The sequence below is a fragment of the Candida tropicalis genome (genome assembly GCF_000006335.3).
Source record: "Candida tropicalis MYA-3404 genomic scaffold supercont3.5, whole genome shotgun sequence".
In the NCBI taxonomy this organism is placed as follows: Eukaryota; Fungi; Ascomycota; class Pichiomycetes; order Serinales; family Debaryomycetaceae; genus Candida; species Candida tropicalis.
This window is the reverse complement of record NW_003020057.1, coordinates 949,105-965,187: the sequence shown is the minus strand read 5'-3', so window position 1 is coordinate 965,187 and position 16,083 is coordinate 949,105. Positions and strand designations below refer to the sequence as shown.

The 16,083-nt window shown below is 31.3% G+C and overlaps 8 protein-coding genes across 8 annotated transcripts; 4 read left to right on the top strand and 4 right to left on the bottom strand. All coding sequences in view use genetic code 12, as the record gives it.

Moving 5' to 3' along the window:
* Window positions 1-99: 99 nt before the first annotated feature.
* On the top strand, window positions 100-1,092 carry CTRG_04117 (microtubule-binding protein; the record flags this gene model as incomplete). Its single annotated transcript, XM_002549774.1, has 1 exon — window positions 100-1,092. One exon carries the CDS (start codon window positions 100-102, stop codon window positions 1,090-1,092), a length of 993 nt encoding a protein of 330 aa, XP_002549820.1.
* A 2,271-nt stretch (window positions 1,093-3,363) lies between these two features.
* Window positions 3,364-4,152, top strand: CTRG_04116 (uncharacterized protein; the record flags this gene model as incomplete). The annotated part of the gene is made up of 1 exon (XM_002549773.1): window positions 3,364-4,152. The coding sequence occupies one exon, from the start codon at window positions 3,364-3,366 to the stop codon at window positions 4,150-4,152; it is 789 nt and encodes a 262-aa protein (XP_002549819.1).
* Window positions 4,153-5,030: 878 nt separating this feature from the next.
* CTRG_04115 (uncharacterized protein) lies at window positions 5,031-6,080 on the top strand (the record flags this gene model as incomplete). Its single annotated transcript, XM_002549772.1, has 1 exon — window positions 5,031-6,080. The coding sequence occupies one exon, from the start codon at window positions 5,031-5,033 to the stop codon at window positions 6,078-6,080; it is 1,050 nt and encodes a 349-aa protein (XP_002549818.1).
* A 308-nt stretch (window positions 6,081-6,388) lies between these two features.
* On the top strand, window positions 6,389-7,519 carry CTRG_04114 (uncharacterized protein; the record flags this gene model as incomplete). The annotated part of the gene is made up of 1 exon (XM_002549771.1): window positions 6,389-7,519. One exon carries the CDS (start codon window positions 6,389-6,391, stop codon window positions 7,517-7,519), a length of 1,131 nt encoding a protein of 376 aa, XP_002549817.1.
* Window positions 7,520-7,540: 21 nt separating this feature from the next.
* Window positions 7,541-9,256, bottom strand: CTRG_04113 (mRNA splicing protein; the record flags this gene model as incomplete). Its single annotated transcript, XM_002549770.1, has 1 exon — window positions 7,541-9,256. One exon carries the CDS (start codon window positions 9,254-9,256, stop codon window positions 7,541-7,543), a length of 1,716 nt encoding a protein of 571 aa, XP_002549816.1.
* Window positions 9,257-9,964: 708 nt separating this feature from the next.
* PSP1 (Psp1p) lies at window positions 9,965-11,998 on the bottom strand (the record flags this gene model as incomplete). Its single annotated transcript, XM_002549769.1, has 1 exon — window positions 9,965-11,998. One exon carries the CDS (start codon window positions 11,996-11,998, stop codon window positions 9,965-9,967), a length of 2,034 nt encoding a protein of 677 aa, XP_002549815.1.
* Window positions 11,999-14,040: 2,042 nt separating this feature from the next.
* CTRG_04111 (uncharacterized protein) lies at window positions 14,041-14,247 on the bottom strand (the record flags this gene model as incomplete). The annotated part of the gene is made up of 1 exon (XM_002549768.1): window positions 14,041-14,247. The coding sequence occupies one exon, from the start codon at window positions 14,245-14,247 to the stop codon at window positions 14,041-14,043; it is 207 nt and encodes a 68-aa protein (XP_002549814.1).
* Window positions 14,248-15,630: 1,383 nt separating this feature from the next.
* On the bottom strand, window positions 15,631-15,930 carry SMT3 (SUMO family protein; the record flags this gene model as incomplete). The annotated part of the gene is made up of 1 exon (XM_002549767.1): window positions 15,631-15,930. The coding sequence occupies one exon, from the start codon at window positions 15,928-15,930 to the stop codon at window positions 15,631-15,633; it is 300 nt and encodes a 99-aa protein (XP_002549813.1).
* Between the last annotated feature and the right edge of the window lie 153 nt (window positions 15,931-16,083).

Sequence of the window (16,083 nt, the reverse complement as noted above, 5' to 3'; positions counted from 1 at the left end):
ACAAACCAAACACAATCATATCAAACCCTTCTTATAGTTTGTTACGTTTATTGATTATTTGTTGATTCAATCTATATCTTCAAGATAATTGATTTCATTATGGTTGTTGGTGAGTCAAGAGCAGAATTACTTAACTGGTTAAATAGTACTTTGGATTTGAATTACACGAAGATTGAACAATGTGGATCTGGTGCTGCATTTTGTCAATTAATGGATACCATAGTCGGAGATGTTCCTTTAAACAAAGTTAAATATAATGCAAAGACTGAATATGAATATCGTCATAACTATAAGATCCTACAACATGTTTTTGTTAAAAATAATATAACCAAGACTATTGATGTTGAGAAATTGATACGTTGCAAACTTCAGGATAATTTGGAACTTTTACAATGGATCAAAAGATATGCTACCACAAATAATGTTCCTATGAAAACAACGGTTATAAAACTGTCACCAGCAAGACCTGGTGCTATTGCTACATCATCTGTTGTTGCCCCAAAAGTCAGAGATGGCAGAAGAACAAGTACTCCTGTCGGATCTAGAAAATCGTCAGGTGCTAATGGTGTTGTAAATGGAAGAATTTCAACAACACCAAAAGCTCGCTCAAATATTAATCAAGGTTCGGGTATAAGTCCTGCTTCTAATACTAATAACAACAACAGTAATAATAATAATAATAATAATAATAATACTAATATTAACAACCATAGTAATAATGGCTATAATAGTAATAACCATAATATGTCTACCAGTAATGGGCATCGTTCCCCAAATGGATTTAGAAATGGTAATGCAAATGGAAGTACTAATGGATCCAATAATCATGCACCTGTTATGAATGAAGCGATGTCAAATACTGCACCAGTTACAGGTGGAGTTACCACATCGGTTTTAGCTGAAGAATATGCTATTGATGCTCAACAGATGGAATCGGAAAGAAATTTTTATTTCAATAAATTAAGAGCCATTGAAATTTTGATTCAACATGCAAAGGAAATGGAAGGATTGAGTCCCGATTTGATACAGTTTGCTGCTGAAGTTGAAAAAATCATGTATGAAGAGTATGTAGAAGAGGAAGAAGAGTTTTAGGTGTATCAAGGGTAAATTTAATTGGTATGAGTATTGAAATTATGGGTTTTTTATTTTTATTATTGTTATTGAATATACAAAAAAAAAAAAAATTGTTACGTATGATAATCAGTTATTATGTGTATCACTTGGATGGATGATGAATATGTAGTGAATTTCTTTGATCATATAACCAGTATTGATAAATTCAATGGATGAGATAGTATTGTTGGAATTCTGACTTATAATTTGGTGGTATTACAAGATGCACAAGAACAGGAAGAACCACATTTACAAGAAGCACCACAACAATTACCAGATTTGCTTGATGAAGAAGAAGAAGATGTAGATTGAGTAGTAGTAGATGAATTTGGACCACACATTATTATAAATTTGATTTAATTAATTGAGTAAAACAAAACACTCTACTTTTGAAATAATAAATTTCAATGGAGGGGGTTCTAATGCTGATTTTATATATCCACAATATCTTAAACCAAATCCCACAAATTTTAATTTTTTTTTTTTTTTCGCCCAGATGATAACGGGATCGAGTTGCCTAATTGGGATTTTATCACTTGCGCACCAACCAATCTGAATCTAAAAAAAAAAATTCTAGCGGGTAGAAATTCCCAAATTGTGTAATGTTAGCGATATTCAATGAATTTCATGCATAATTCAATTGTACTATGACAAGTTTCATTGGTGGATCGAAAAATCAAACAGATTCAAGATTTAGTTAAGTCACGTGATGTATTTATATGATTTCTTTTTTTTAGAACGCGGAATCTAATGCAACCGTTTTTGGTTTTTGAGTATTCTTTTGTTGTTGTTTTTTTTTTTGCATTCAAAATTCAAAGAACGGTTGTTTCTTATTAAATACAAAAGAGACGAAGCAACAAAAGCAGCTTGAAATTGTTGTTGTTCTTGATGATATTGCCTAACAAATTTAGTGTTTGTAGTGATGAGTTCGTAATCAAGTAGTAAGATGTTTTCTTGAATCCCTCCAAGACTCGGGGATATTCAAGAAAGATGGAGACTAAAATCAATTTGGAATTTTCATTTTTCTTGAAGTCTATAGACGGATTTATTAGTGGAGATTTAATTGACATGAAATATTTCGTACTTGTGAATAAGAAAACCATCGGGAACAATTGTGGAGAATCGTCGTCATACTTTATGAATTGTTTATATTTCCATGATGTGTGGTCAACGAAAAGAAATCACGATCGGCTCGAAATCTATAGTTTGAAAACAGGTAAAGCAAATAAATTAATAAATAAAAAAAAGAAAAGTGTTGAAGGAATGTTCCCAAGATTTCTGTCTGATACATCGCTTCTATATTTTCCCCCCTAGAAGTTTATTGTTGGTAAATCAAGAAACGTGGGCTAATGGAGGTGGGTGTTTCCTTTGTTTTAATTTTTTCTTTTTTATTTCGGTTCTTCTCTCTATTTTAACTATCCATGCATGTTGTTCACCAAGCTTGAAAAGAATTGAATTAAACAAGAAAACTTCGTTGATAAAGTTCACGATTCTACCCATAGCCTTCTATCTTGTTTGAACTATACTAGCATCTAACCTATAACCATATGGGAATCATTAGGAAGGATCGGGAATTTGTCATTACATACTACAAAAGAATGAACGGAAAACTTTATGGAAAATCATGACAAACCTAAAACCCAAATTTTTGAACCACAACTGTTCATAAATAGCAAATAACCACGCGCGTTCCAAGAATAATTTTTTTTTTGCATTCTTTTTTTTTTCTCTTTATTTATTGCCAATGATGATTAAGGAGTGGGTAGAATTATCGGACATATTATCACTCAAACCAATCCTTTCATAACCATTTTTTGAGTGGGGGAGGGTGTTCATAATTTTCTGGCAATGTACCACGACAAGAAACACAGCCCAAGCGTGTCTGTTTTCAAACTTTTTTGTATTTTTGCATTAATAATGACAGTAATAATGACAGTGTGTTTATTTTTCATTTTCTTTTTTTTTTTAGTTTGAAACTTTATCCCTGGATGTTTGCAGTTCATATTACATTCTGTCACGTTAGATTTAGATATTTCAACTTTTCCCGAGACGTTTGTTTGGGTGTATGTTGCTTTTGCTGTTGTTTTTTTACTAAGACATTATAAGATTTTGTTTTATTTTTTTGAAGTATAAAAGCCCAATATATTTCCTCTTCTGAAGAATTCAACCTTTTCAAGTGGCTGTTGCTCTTCTTTTTTTTTGATTTTCTCCATTACATAAACTCAATCAATAATCTCTATATTAAAAACAATGGCTGATATTATCAACGGACTTAATGACATTCTTACTGCCGGTCTTGGTGTTGCAAGCACTTTAGAAAATGGTTTTCTTCAACTTACTCTGGGTATTGTTGTTGAATTTCTGTCAGCTACAGATGCTGCTGAAAGTAATTGGAGATTATTAACTGAAATTGGTGAACTGCAATATTCTACAATTACTGCAGGTTTCGCATCTAATATTGATGATGTTGATGCTCAATTAAGTTCAATTGGTGCTAATGCTGATGCCACAGCCACAGATGATGACGACAGTGCCGATTCTACTGAAACCCCATCTACTGATGAAGATGATGAAGAATCTGCAACTGGCGAAGATGAAGATGAATCAGCTACTGCAACTGAAGAAGATGACGATGAATCGGCTACTGCAACTGACGAAGATGCCACTGCCACTGCCAGTGAGGATGACGACGAAGATGCTTCTGCCACTGGAGATGATGACGAAGATGCTTCTGCTACAGGTGATGACGACGAAGATGCTTCAGCTTCTGCCACTGATGAAGATGAAGATGCCTCGTCTACTGGTGATGATGATGATGACGCTTCATCTACTGCTGTTGCTGCTGGTGCTGGTACTGGTTCAAATAGTACTAATGGAACTACTGGTGGTAGTGCTGCTGCTTCTGGTGGTAACTCTTCCAACAGTTCCTCAACATCTGCTACTGGTGCGGCTGTTGGAGCCTATCCACAAGGTAACTGGAAGAACTCCGTTGCCGTTGCTGGATTGATTGGATTTTCTTTCATCTTTTCATTGATTTAGATATTCAAGTAAATTAATCATTTCATTTTATTTTATTTTTTGTTTTACCTATTATATGGGCTCATTTTATATATAGAGCTTTATTTGTTTTCAAGTACTTTACTATTACTAATTCTAATTCTTGATGTTGTTTTTTCTTGCATAGAGAGATTATTGTAGTTATTGGGCTGCCACACACATAATGTAATTTTTGCGGCCGGAAATGTGTTGCAGCTATTTCACGTGTTAAACCCGCATTTCCGAATTTATTTGGGTCCTTTTTTTTAGTTGATCCTAAGGCATGCATGGCTCTTTACGTCACCTTTATATCATCAGAATAAACTAATCCCTATTCGCTTATAGCTGGGAGCTGCTTCTGTTGGTTTGTCTTTTTTTTGTTTCTTTCTTTTATTTTGTATAGGTATTTCTTATTTTAGTGTATTTCCGGTCTAATAAATAAAGTAGTAAAACTATAGCAATAATTCCTATTTAGTTTTTTTTTTATTGTTTGCTTGCTATTTTGTCTTTTTCTTCTCTTCTTCTTCTTCTTCTTCTTCTGCTTCTACATTATCATAAACTACTGTTTCTTTGTCCCCCCCCCCTCCATTCAGATCAGTCCGGTTCGAATTCCCCCGATTCAATTTAGACTGAACAGAGTGAGACAAAATATCCACAGAAATAAAGGCAGGCATTCACAACAAGGTGCATTCTACTACCGAGGGAGAGCGCTAGCCCAACGAAAGATTTTCTGTTTTGTTTTTTTTTTTTTTTTCACCGACAGACAAAAACAAAAAAGCAAAAATCACACCAAGAGTGAGACATCCTGTTCCACACACACACACACTCACAGAGACGACGGAAAAAAAATTAAGGAAAAAGGCTTAAAAGATAATATTATCATGGCACTTGATAAAACTTCAATTAGTTCTATAACTTCATCTGATCCTATGTCCAAACCAGCTAGACTACAAGTAAATCCCGATGATATATCCGATTCAAATAAACCTCAACAAGTAGGATCTCAACAATTCAATATATGGTGGACAAATTGGTCCAAAAATGATAATAATCAAGCAAAGACAAAACTGAAATATAGAGTTAATTTGTCTAATGATGAAGGTTATACGAAAGCAAGTAAAGGATCTCCAATTTGTTTATTTTTCAGTCAAGGATGTTGTTATTTAGGTTCAAAATGTAATTATTTCCATCGTCTACCTAATGATTCAGATGATTTTAAACAAACTCAAGATTGTTTTGGTAGAGATAAAACTGCAAATTATAGAGATGATATGGATGGAGTAGGTTCATTTAATAAAAAAAATTGTACACTATATGTTGGAGGATTTCATATGAGACCAAATATTGAAAATTTATTAAAGAAGAATTTTGAAGAATTTGGTAATATCATTAAAATTCGTGTTTTAAAAAATAAGAATTGTGCATTTATAACTATGGAAAATGAAAATAGAGCTCAATTTGCTAAAGAAGCAATGCAAAAACAATGTTTACAAGAAGGAAGTAAAGAAGTATTATTTGTACGATGGGCAAGTGAAGATAAAAACCCAGAAGTTCAACAGCAAGAAAAGCGAAGAATGGAAGAATTGGCAATGGATACCGTTCGACAATTATTACAAGATCAAGATAATAATAATAGCAATAAAAAACGTAAAATAGATTCTTCGGTAACTAAAGAAGTTGAAATTGAAGTTGTTGAATTGAATAAAGAACAAAAAGAAGTAAATAATGGAGATCATTCGAATAGTAATGTTAGTACTCGGAATTCCACATTGAATGATTATTCTACGTCATCTAAACAAGGAAATGGTATAATACGTAAATCTACATTAAAACAAGTTGCCAAATTTAGAAAACTGTTGATGTTTAAAAGAAATGAACCTCATTTAGAAAGTGTTTTAGGTAACTATTCTAGTGATGAAGATGATGAATGATTAGTCATTTATTTATATTGTGTATATACGATAAAGCGAATTTATCCCCGCCCCCATAATAATATAATTAACGATTTATAATGTCACGAGATGATTTGATATACTTTCAAGATGTAAATTCTTTTCAATTCTCGGAAAATTTACAAACTAAGGGAATGAGGATATCGACGGGATTATTTTTTATTTTTCCGACTTCTCCAAAAAAAAAACCATTCTTGAATTCAATTGCCCCGTATTTTTTTCTTTCTTTCTTTCTTTCTTAACGTCTACCCCTTTTTACAACATTATCAATTTCATATCAAACAATTATGTCAGATATCACACGACCTGTATTATTCCAACCATTAAAAATCAATGATTCAATTGAACTACCCAACAGAATAGGTGTTTCACCAATGTGTATGTATGCAGCATCAACATCAACAAATGAAATTAGTTCATTTCATTTAATTCATTATGGATCATTTGCAATTAGAGGACCAGGAATAATTTTTATTGAAAGTACATCAGTTTCCAAAAATTCAGGATTATCAAATTATGATTTAGGTTTATGGAATGATTATCAAGCTAAAAATTTGAAAAAAATTGTTGATTTTATACATGAACAAAAAAATTCAATTTATTGTTGTATTCAATTAAATCATGGTGGTAGAAAAATAGGTGAAGGTAAAGGATTTGGAATTATTGAAAATAATTTTAAAGATTATTGTGTTGGACCTTCAAATATTCCATTTAGTGAAAATCATAATATTCCAAGAGAATTAAATATAAATGAAATTAAACAAATTATTAAAGATTTTGGTGATTCTGCTGAAAGAGCAATTAAAATTTGTAAATTTGATTCAATTGAAATTCATGCTGGTAATGGATGTTTAATTCATCAATTTTTAAGTAAATTAACTAATCATAGAAATGATGAATATGGTGGAGAATTTGATAATAGAATAAGATTATTATTGGAAATTATTGATGAAATTAAACAAAGAATTGATGATAAAGTTCCAATTTTTATAAAACTTGCCATGTGTGATAATTCTCAAGATGATGATCATCATGAAGAATGTTGGACTCCGAAAGAAGCTGTGAAATTAGCTGATCGATTAATAGATCATGGTGTACTGATGATTGATGTAACTTCAGGTGGGATTGTCAATCATGGGAAATCAAGATATCTTCTCAATGAAGATAAATCCCTTCCTGCTCAAGTACCATTGGCACGTGAACTTAAGAAACATATAGGTGATCGATGTTTAATTGCATGTAGTGGTGGATTAGATAGAGATCTTGATTTGCTTAATGACTTGGTAAATAATGGAGAGTTTGATTTGGCATTATTTGGCAAAGGTTTTTTAAGAGATACTGGTTTAACTTGGACTATTGCTGATAAACTAGGTGTTAAAGTTAGCAAGACAAGTCAATACGAATGTGCATTTTATTAGATATTAGTACATATAAGAGGTTTAATCCTTGAGAGTTTGTGCTTGATAATTATATAACCAATCGGGTACCCTTTTACCACCTTTCTTTAAAAATTTCTTGAGTGGAATAAAGACATCAGAATCTTGTTCAGATATAAATGTAAAACTTTTACCTTTATTTCCTGCTCTACCAGTTCTCCCAATTCTATGAATATATTCATCAAATTTGTTAACCATTTGGAAATTAATCACTAGCGTCACATTAGGAATATCAATCCCTCTAGCAGCAACATCAGTAGCTATTAATATTTCACTTTCATGATTTCTAAATTGATTAATTGCCAATTCTCTGGCTTCTTGTGACTTTGACCCATGTATCACTACGTTATCTAAATGGTTACTGGATAATTCCTGTGATAGTGAGTCACAAACATGTTTGAAATTAGCAAATATAATGATCAATGGATTACGGGTATTTTTCATATGATTTCCAATATATTTCATTAATTTATTAAATTTAGTAGTTTCAGAAGTTGCACTTGGAAGATATTCAAATTGTTGTTCAATATTATCTAATGCTTCACCAGCACCACCGATATAAACATATCCAGGATCTATCAAATAATTTTTGGTGATTTTTTCAATTGGTGGAGAAATAGTAGCGGTAAACATCATTGTTGATCTTTTATCTAAATGAAAGATTCTGCCATCTATAGTTTGTGATAATTGATCACTATTAGGTAATTTACTCATGATTTTATTTAAATCTTTTTCAAATCCCATATCAATCATTCTATCAGCTTCATCCATAATTAAATAATAGCATTTACTTAAATCAATGATTTTTCTATCAATCGAATCAACTAATCTCCCGGGAGTAGCTACTATTATATGAACACCTGATTTATCAATATCATCAATAGTATTCAGATATTGATGTCCACCAATTATAGAAAGTACAACATATCCTAATTTTTTACAAAACTTTTCCGCTTCTTTGGTTATTTGTATAGCTAATTCCCTAGTTGGTGCTAAAATCAATCCCATAGGCATATTTAGAGATTTTTCATATTTGATATAATTTTCATCAATAGATAAAATATAATTAAATAATGGAATTAAAAAGGATAATGTTTTACCACTACCTGTTTCAGCAACACCAACAACATCTCTTTTAATCAATGATAATGGAATACTTGCTCTTTGAATAGATGTAGGTTGATTAAATCCTAATTTATAAATTATTGAAATTAATTTTGAATTAATTGAACTTTCATCCCATGATCGTAGTGGATTTGGAATATTTTTCCCTTTGGTAGTTATATTATAATCTTCTTTAAATATTCTCCAATCTCTATCTGTCATATCTTTTAATTGTTTATCTTTCCAATGAATAGTATCCAGATTTTTCAACAATTGATCATTAGCATCTTCTTCTTCATCATCTTCATCATCATCTGAGATCAATGGAGTAAAACCCGAAGCAGTATCTTCTTCTTCCGCATTCCATTCAAATTGAAATTTTCTAAATGCTTGTTTCTTCTTGTCAGTTGGTTGCTCTTGAATAATTGAATTGTCTTGGGTTGCTTTTCTTGTCATCATAAGTCTTTGATAAGCCGATTTGTTTGATACATTAGATGTTGATGATGACGGTGATGCGTTTTTAATATCCATTCGTTTGTTCACCGGTATAAATACTGCAGTTTTGGAATCGTCATCTTCCAATAGTTCTTCAACGGATCTTGGTCTCTTTGACATTGGTGATTATGGTGGTAAAAGAGGGCTCAATGTAAATTTCCTGTGTTGCTAATTTTTTTCGTTCTCAATAAACACCATTGCGCAGTAACGTTTTTGGAGACCAAATCACAGCAACAATCAATGGTTGTAAAAAAAAATCACAATAAGTACACATGGTTAGATATATTAACATATATATAAATATATAATAGTCCCGTTAATTTCGTTAGAATAAATCATTAAATTGTATCAAAGAAAAGGAATAAAACAACTTTATTAAAAAAAAAAGAAAACTGCCACATGGCTAAACTCTATCTTCATATTTTATTGGAATAGATGCTAAAATAAACAAAAACAAATCAACGATAAAATCACCATTTGATATTTTTGGGAATAATCATCAATTCTTGACAAGGAAATAGATAAGATCATTCAGGTATATATACAAATATATATATAAGGGATGGAAATCTTGGTTGAAAAATCAAAAACATAAAATAATAAAAGAAAAATACAAAATAAATAAAGCAATCTCTATAAGTATCCCAACTGGTCTATAGTCCCCTGGAGACTAATCAAAAAAAAAACGCAAATAAAAACTCTATAACTAAATTCGTACGATTCAACATTAATTTACAGATCTTCTATCTCTTTATTTTATCATTAACTTATTTGGCTCTTGTTGTTGTTTATTATGGAGTGCTGGGAAGGAGGTGGGAAAAAAATCATCTAAATGTCGCCAAATGGATTAAAACTTGGTAAAATTCTGCTTCTATCTGAACTATCAACTGATTTAATAGGGTGGAGATTATTATCTGTCTTTCCGGTATTGAACCCATAAAAGTTACCCTTGATCTCATTCGACAAGTGCTTAATCAAATTCTGCACATTAATCAGATGGAAATAATTTGGTGTTGCCAAATTATCAAATTCGTTAATAGAAAAGTTCAATATCTGATCATTGGTCAACTCATATTCGCTTGGAACTGCATTTTCATCAACTTTACTTGCTTTAGGTTCGACATCCTCATCACCCATGGTGATGTAAAGTTCAGCTTTATCATATGGTAAAACTGCACACAACCAAATTCTTGTCTTGTAAATCTTAAACAATTCTTTAATCAAGCCTCTAAAATCAATACGTTTGAATCCTGCAAAGTAATAGAAAATCAATTTCTTGAAATCACATTGATATTCGACATTAATAAGTGATAAATCAGATTCAAGATTGAGTTCTTTGATTTTATTGTAACATGTAATAAATGCCTTCTTTTCTTCAAGAAATTTACCACTAATTTTATGAACCTCCTTTGGGTTGGCAAAACGAAGAACTTGCTTCGTAGGTAAAGTGATGATAAACTCGTTATCTTCATTCAGATGGGAATTGATAATAGTTGATGCATTCATGGTTGTTGGATGAGTACCACCATGGGTCTTGGTCACTTGTCCCTCGATAATAGTCAAACTCTTCAAATGTTCCAACTTCTTCAAGAAATTAAATAAAATTGCAAAATTCAAATTAACCAATGGTTCGACAATCATAACTAAATCTTTACCACGATCTCCATCAACAATGACCAAATCATTTTTTTGTAAAAATATATTGGAATTATGAGGATATGATAACAAGTCAAATTTCCCATTTTTATTGATGACAAGACAAAGGATTTTATGGTTAAAAGTAAGATTATTCAAATTTTTAATGAAGGTAATTAACTTTACAATAACTGGATTCATCAACAAATTGTTCAATTTTGATAATATATCAGCAGTGATTTTTGGATCTTGAAAGTACTTGATGGTTTTCATATACAAGTTTTTCAAATCTGGAGACGCAATAATGTACTGATCTCTGAACATCAATCCATTTTCCAATTTAATAGTCGCACCTTGACTCTGTTGCTGTGTTGGTTGCTGTTGTTGTAAATTCTGTTGCCCAGATTGAGGTGAACCATTAATTTGTTGTTTATTCCTGTAGGCGCCATATCCAGTTGAATTATTCCCAAGGTTTAATTGTGGCGCTGGTTGTTGTTGTTGTTGTTGCTGCTGTTGTTGTTGTTGCTGTTGCTGTTGAGGTGGTGGCTGCTGCTGTTGAGATTGTTGCAGTTGTTGGTCTAAAGAAGGAAGTGGTGGTGGAACATGACCAGCATAAAATGGATTGAAAGGAAAGTCAACCAATTGACTTGGTCTTCTTGATTGAAAATCGTTGAACTTTGTATGTAAGTTCAAATTTGCAAATGAATCATTAATATCATAATTATTAATTGAATTATTTTGATAGTGATTATTGGCATAGTTATTCATAATTGCTATGGAAGATAAATCTTTGCCATTATTGAAAAAATTAGAAGATTGAGGTCCTAATTGAGGTGATTGGGGATTCACATTAGGTTGATTGTAGAAATTACTTCTTGTGAAGGATTCAGCTGCATAACTTGGTCTTCTTGATGATATGGTCGATACACCACCTTGTAATTCAGCAGGCAAATGGAATGAATCTCTATTTACCGGTGTGTTGTTGTAGAAACTTGACATATCGACGGGTAAAGAATCGTCCAAGGCAGATAACTTGTTAAATAGAAGCTTGTTGAACTGAAACTGTTGTTGCTGTTGATCAGGATTGATTGTTGTTGTTGCATTGTTGTTTGTGGTGGGGTAATTTAATTGTTGTTTAGAATTTTCGTCTTGCCTGGATTGATCTCCATTTGTATCATGTTTCATGGTAGGAGTAATATTGTTATTCAAAAAGTCTGGATAATTCATGACTAGTTTCTTTGGATAAATATTTGGATATTCAAAAATATATTTAATTTTTTAAAATAAAAAAAAAAAAACTCGACAATTCAAATGAAAAAGAAAAATTAATTACTCTATTGGTGAAATGAAAATAATAATGATGATTTTTTTTTGTTTGTTTGGCTTCTCACAAAAAAAAAAAAAAAATTCGTTGCCTTTTTGTCTGAGGTAAAAAATTAAGGGAAGTTTTTACTATTTTATTTTTTCTGTTGTTGCTGTTGTTAGAAATAAATGATCGGTTGAATTTGCCTTGAGTATTTATTGTGAAAGGAGTTGTTGTTGTAACAAATGATATCTTGCTGTTTCTAAGAACTATTTGTTGATAGAATGGTAGTTGATTATATTATAGAAAAGAAAGAAAAGGTTAGATAATTTTAGAAATTAATAAAAAAAAAAACTAAAAGAAAAAAAAAGAAAGCAATTAGAAAATTTGAAATTCTTATTGTCTTGAATGATCGATTGGATTTATTTATTGATTGATTGATTGATGAATGATGATGATGAAGATGATGATGTTATTAAAGAGCGCTGGAGAGAGAAACACAGAGAGAAAAAAAAATGAAGGACAAAATTATATGTCCACTATAGAGAATGAAAGTCAAGCAAAAAAAAAGAGAGAGAGGAAAAATTTGGATCGGACAATGCAGAGTCTAAATGACAACAACAATAATGACAACGATTAGAAATAGGAATAGGATTTAGCAAGAATCTCTTGGTCGTGGTGGAGCAGTCAACAACTATCTACGGCATGGAGAGAGACAGAGAGAGAGGTGGCACGAAAGTGAATTTGTCGACCCAACAGACGTATTGCTGTTTCGACGCGCGTAGATATTTTTTTAAAAAAAAAACATAGTTAATTATTATTTTTAGTTTTGAGTGACCCGTCCAGACTATTAATACAAATTGGACCTATTTTGCCCCCCCCCCCCCCATTCCATCCTACCTGCAATTAAAAATAACAAATAAATGAGAATGTTATCCTTAAAAATTTCCTAAACTGTTAAATATTTAAAGAGTTTATTTCTCTCAATTGTACTGTCAACATTTGCTAGTTGATGTATAATGATGTATTACACATAGATTATCTTGTTTTGCTATACTCCATGTTCAATCAATCACGTTTTTTGCTTTGTGTGGAGAAGATAAAAATGAGGAACCCCAATCAAACAAAGCCCGCACTGACTTTGAAGCAGTACAAATAAAGATAAATCGACCGATTGTAAATAATATTCCTAACCCAGTCAATTTAAAATATGAAAACGTACAGTTTGATGCCTTTTTACTTAAACTTTTTGCTTTTTTATTAAATTAATTCAATTTAAGGAGTAAAGTTTAAAACAGGAAACAATCACCAATAATCTTCTTCTCCTCCACCTCCTCCTCCACAAACCTTGTTCCCTAGATGAATCGATAAAAAAATTGTTCCTACTTTTTTGGTAAATGCACGCATATACATATCGCGCTTCGTTTTTGTTTTTTTTTTTTTTTTTTACCCCAAGAAACTTTCTCCACTCGTTTTTGTTTTAAAATAGAATCACTCCACTGATTTAATGAAAGCAAGTTGTATGTAGCATATGGTATTTAATAATTGAAAGGATACTCTTTACAATTTATCTCACATGTGAATAGCAACTTCTGTAATTTGAAAAATCCCCTATTATCGTATTTACACGTTGTTATCGTGATAGAGTCTATTTTTTTTGTTGTTGTTGTTGTTATTGTTATTGTTGTTGCTGGTTATTTCTATTTTGCAGTAAAACTAATCAGCGAGATAAGTGACCAAGCGATGATGATGAAGATAATGATGACGGTTATTTTTTTCAATAATAATTAAAATAATATAATAACAATAAATAAAACCATATACAATTTATATATATCTAATACTAATCATATAAAACATTTCTAATGTTCTACATTCAAAAACGAAGCAAAAACTTTCTATTCATAAACCCAAACTTTGCATTATTCTCATCACGTGTAGCTTATTTTTCTTTTTTGTCTCAATCCTAAAAAGTTGGAGAACCAACAGTACTACCTCTTCTTAAACCTTGACCAGCTTTTGGCGGATAAACGCCATGACCTTCAACAAAAACAACTTCGTCTTTATCTAATGGTTCACAAGTACACCAGTTATCCTTGGTTGAAACGTCCATGACTTCGTGGACATGTTTACCACAACCAGTCCATGATTTATGTTCTATAAAAAAAAGCATAGTTTTTTGTTAGTATTGTTGTTGATAATTTAACGATGCGTTAAATAGACGATTAAAACATACGACAAATGCCACAAATTTCGGTTTTACACATATTTGAAAGTTAATTGAATATTTAATTAAATAATTGCTGAAAAACAAGAGTAAAAAAAAAAATTCTGAAAAAAAATCCAAACATTCAAAGAGGAGTTGTTCTCCTTTTATACCTAACCTCTAGTCATCCTTTAGTTAAACCAACGGGAATGGGTTGGTGAGATAAGAGATTTTGATAAAGAGTCTAAAAATCCTACCTCTGGAAAAAAGGAACTTCTTTGTTCTTTATTATTATTATTATTAATTTTTTTTTTGTTTTTTTTGCTTGCAAATTTTTACTAGTAGTGTGCACGCGAGACTAAATTTTTCTTTTTACCCCGGAATCATGGATTTGTTACGTCGCAAATTATAAGGCGAAACCGTTCGATTTTTTTTTTATTCATTTAGTGCATCAAGTCATTCACTAAGCTAAAATATTAACCATGAATGTGAGAGAGAAAAATTAAAAAAAAAAAAAAAAAAAAAAAAAAATGGAGCCATTTGTACACACACACACATTCATTATTTCGCACTTCTATTTTTTCTGTCTTTCTTTCACATTCATTACATCATCTTCGGATGTGTATGTCCGCTATGGGTGGAGATTTACTGTTTATCAATGAATGATAAAAAAAAAAATCGGGCATAAGAAAAGCTTTTGATAATTTACGGGAAAATAAGGAACAGTGATCCAATTTCTGCCGTGATCATCAACATCAATATCAATTGCAAACACTAATACCAACTCGTACGATCTGTACTTTTTATTTTTATTATTATTATTCCGGATTTAACGTGAATACTCTAATCTGTTATTATCATAACACACGTATGAACCACCAACAAGGGCTAATACCCGTTGGATATACAAATATGAGTACTCTTTGGTTCCGTTATTTTATCACCGTCTGACTAATTTTTGGTTACCCCAGATAAGATTGTCTTTAGTCATTTACTTTCCAATCCCCGAATCATCCAGGTTGGTGATGGTCTAAAGAGTGATATTATTTTAATGCTAAGACCCCCCATGAGAATAGTTCGATATTTCTAGAAACTGTTTAATGACGTTTATTTTTATTATTATTCTCTTGTCATTTCTTTACATAGCTACCATGACACTTAATCTCCACTCTGGTATACTTTTATATCATCTCCTTCTAATCAACAAAGAATCTACAATTAATCTATCAATTTCTTAAGTAAAAAAACTATAACTTTATTGAAAATACTAAAAAAAAATGACAGCTAATACTACCAAACAATAATAATACATAGGTAGAGGGACATATAATCAGCCATTCTTTTTTTTTTCTAACAACCACCCAATTGTGCATTATGAACTTCAATAGTATCACCATCTTCTAAATCCAAATCATCTGGTGTTTGTTTTGGATCAACTCTTTGTCCATCAATCAAAAAACGTTTAAGACTTGGATTAATACCTTGTCTTTTACAAAAAGCTTCCATTAATTTATCAAATTTAGTACTACGTTTAATTTTAAAGAAAATTTCATTTGAACCATCAGAAACTTTTAAATTAATATGAGCAATTTTCTTTTCTTCTTTAACTTCCCCTGAACCAGCATCAGGTGTATTTTCGACGTCAGACATTATAATAATAAAAATATGTGTTTACTGTGGATTGACCGTTGAAATGGTTATATTGAAACACGTCCAATTCGGCGTCAGTAGTTTTCTGTTTCCTTTTTTTATTTGTTGTTTTTGATGGCGTTCTCTCTCTCTCTCCTTAATGCACTGATGAAA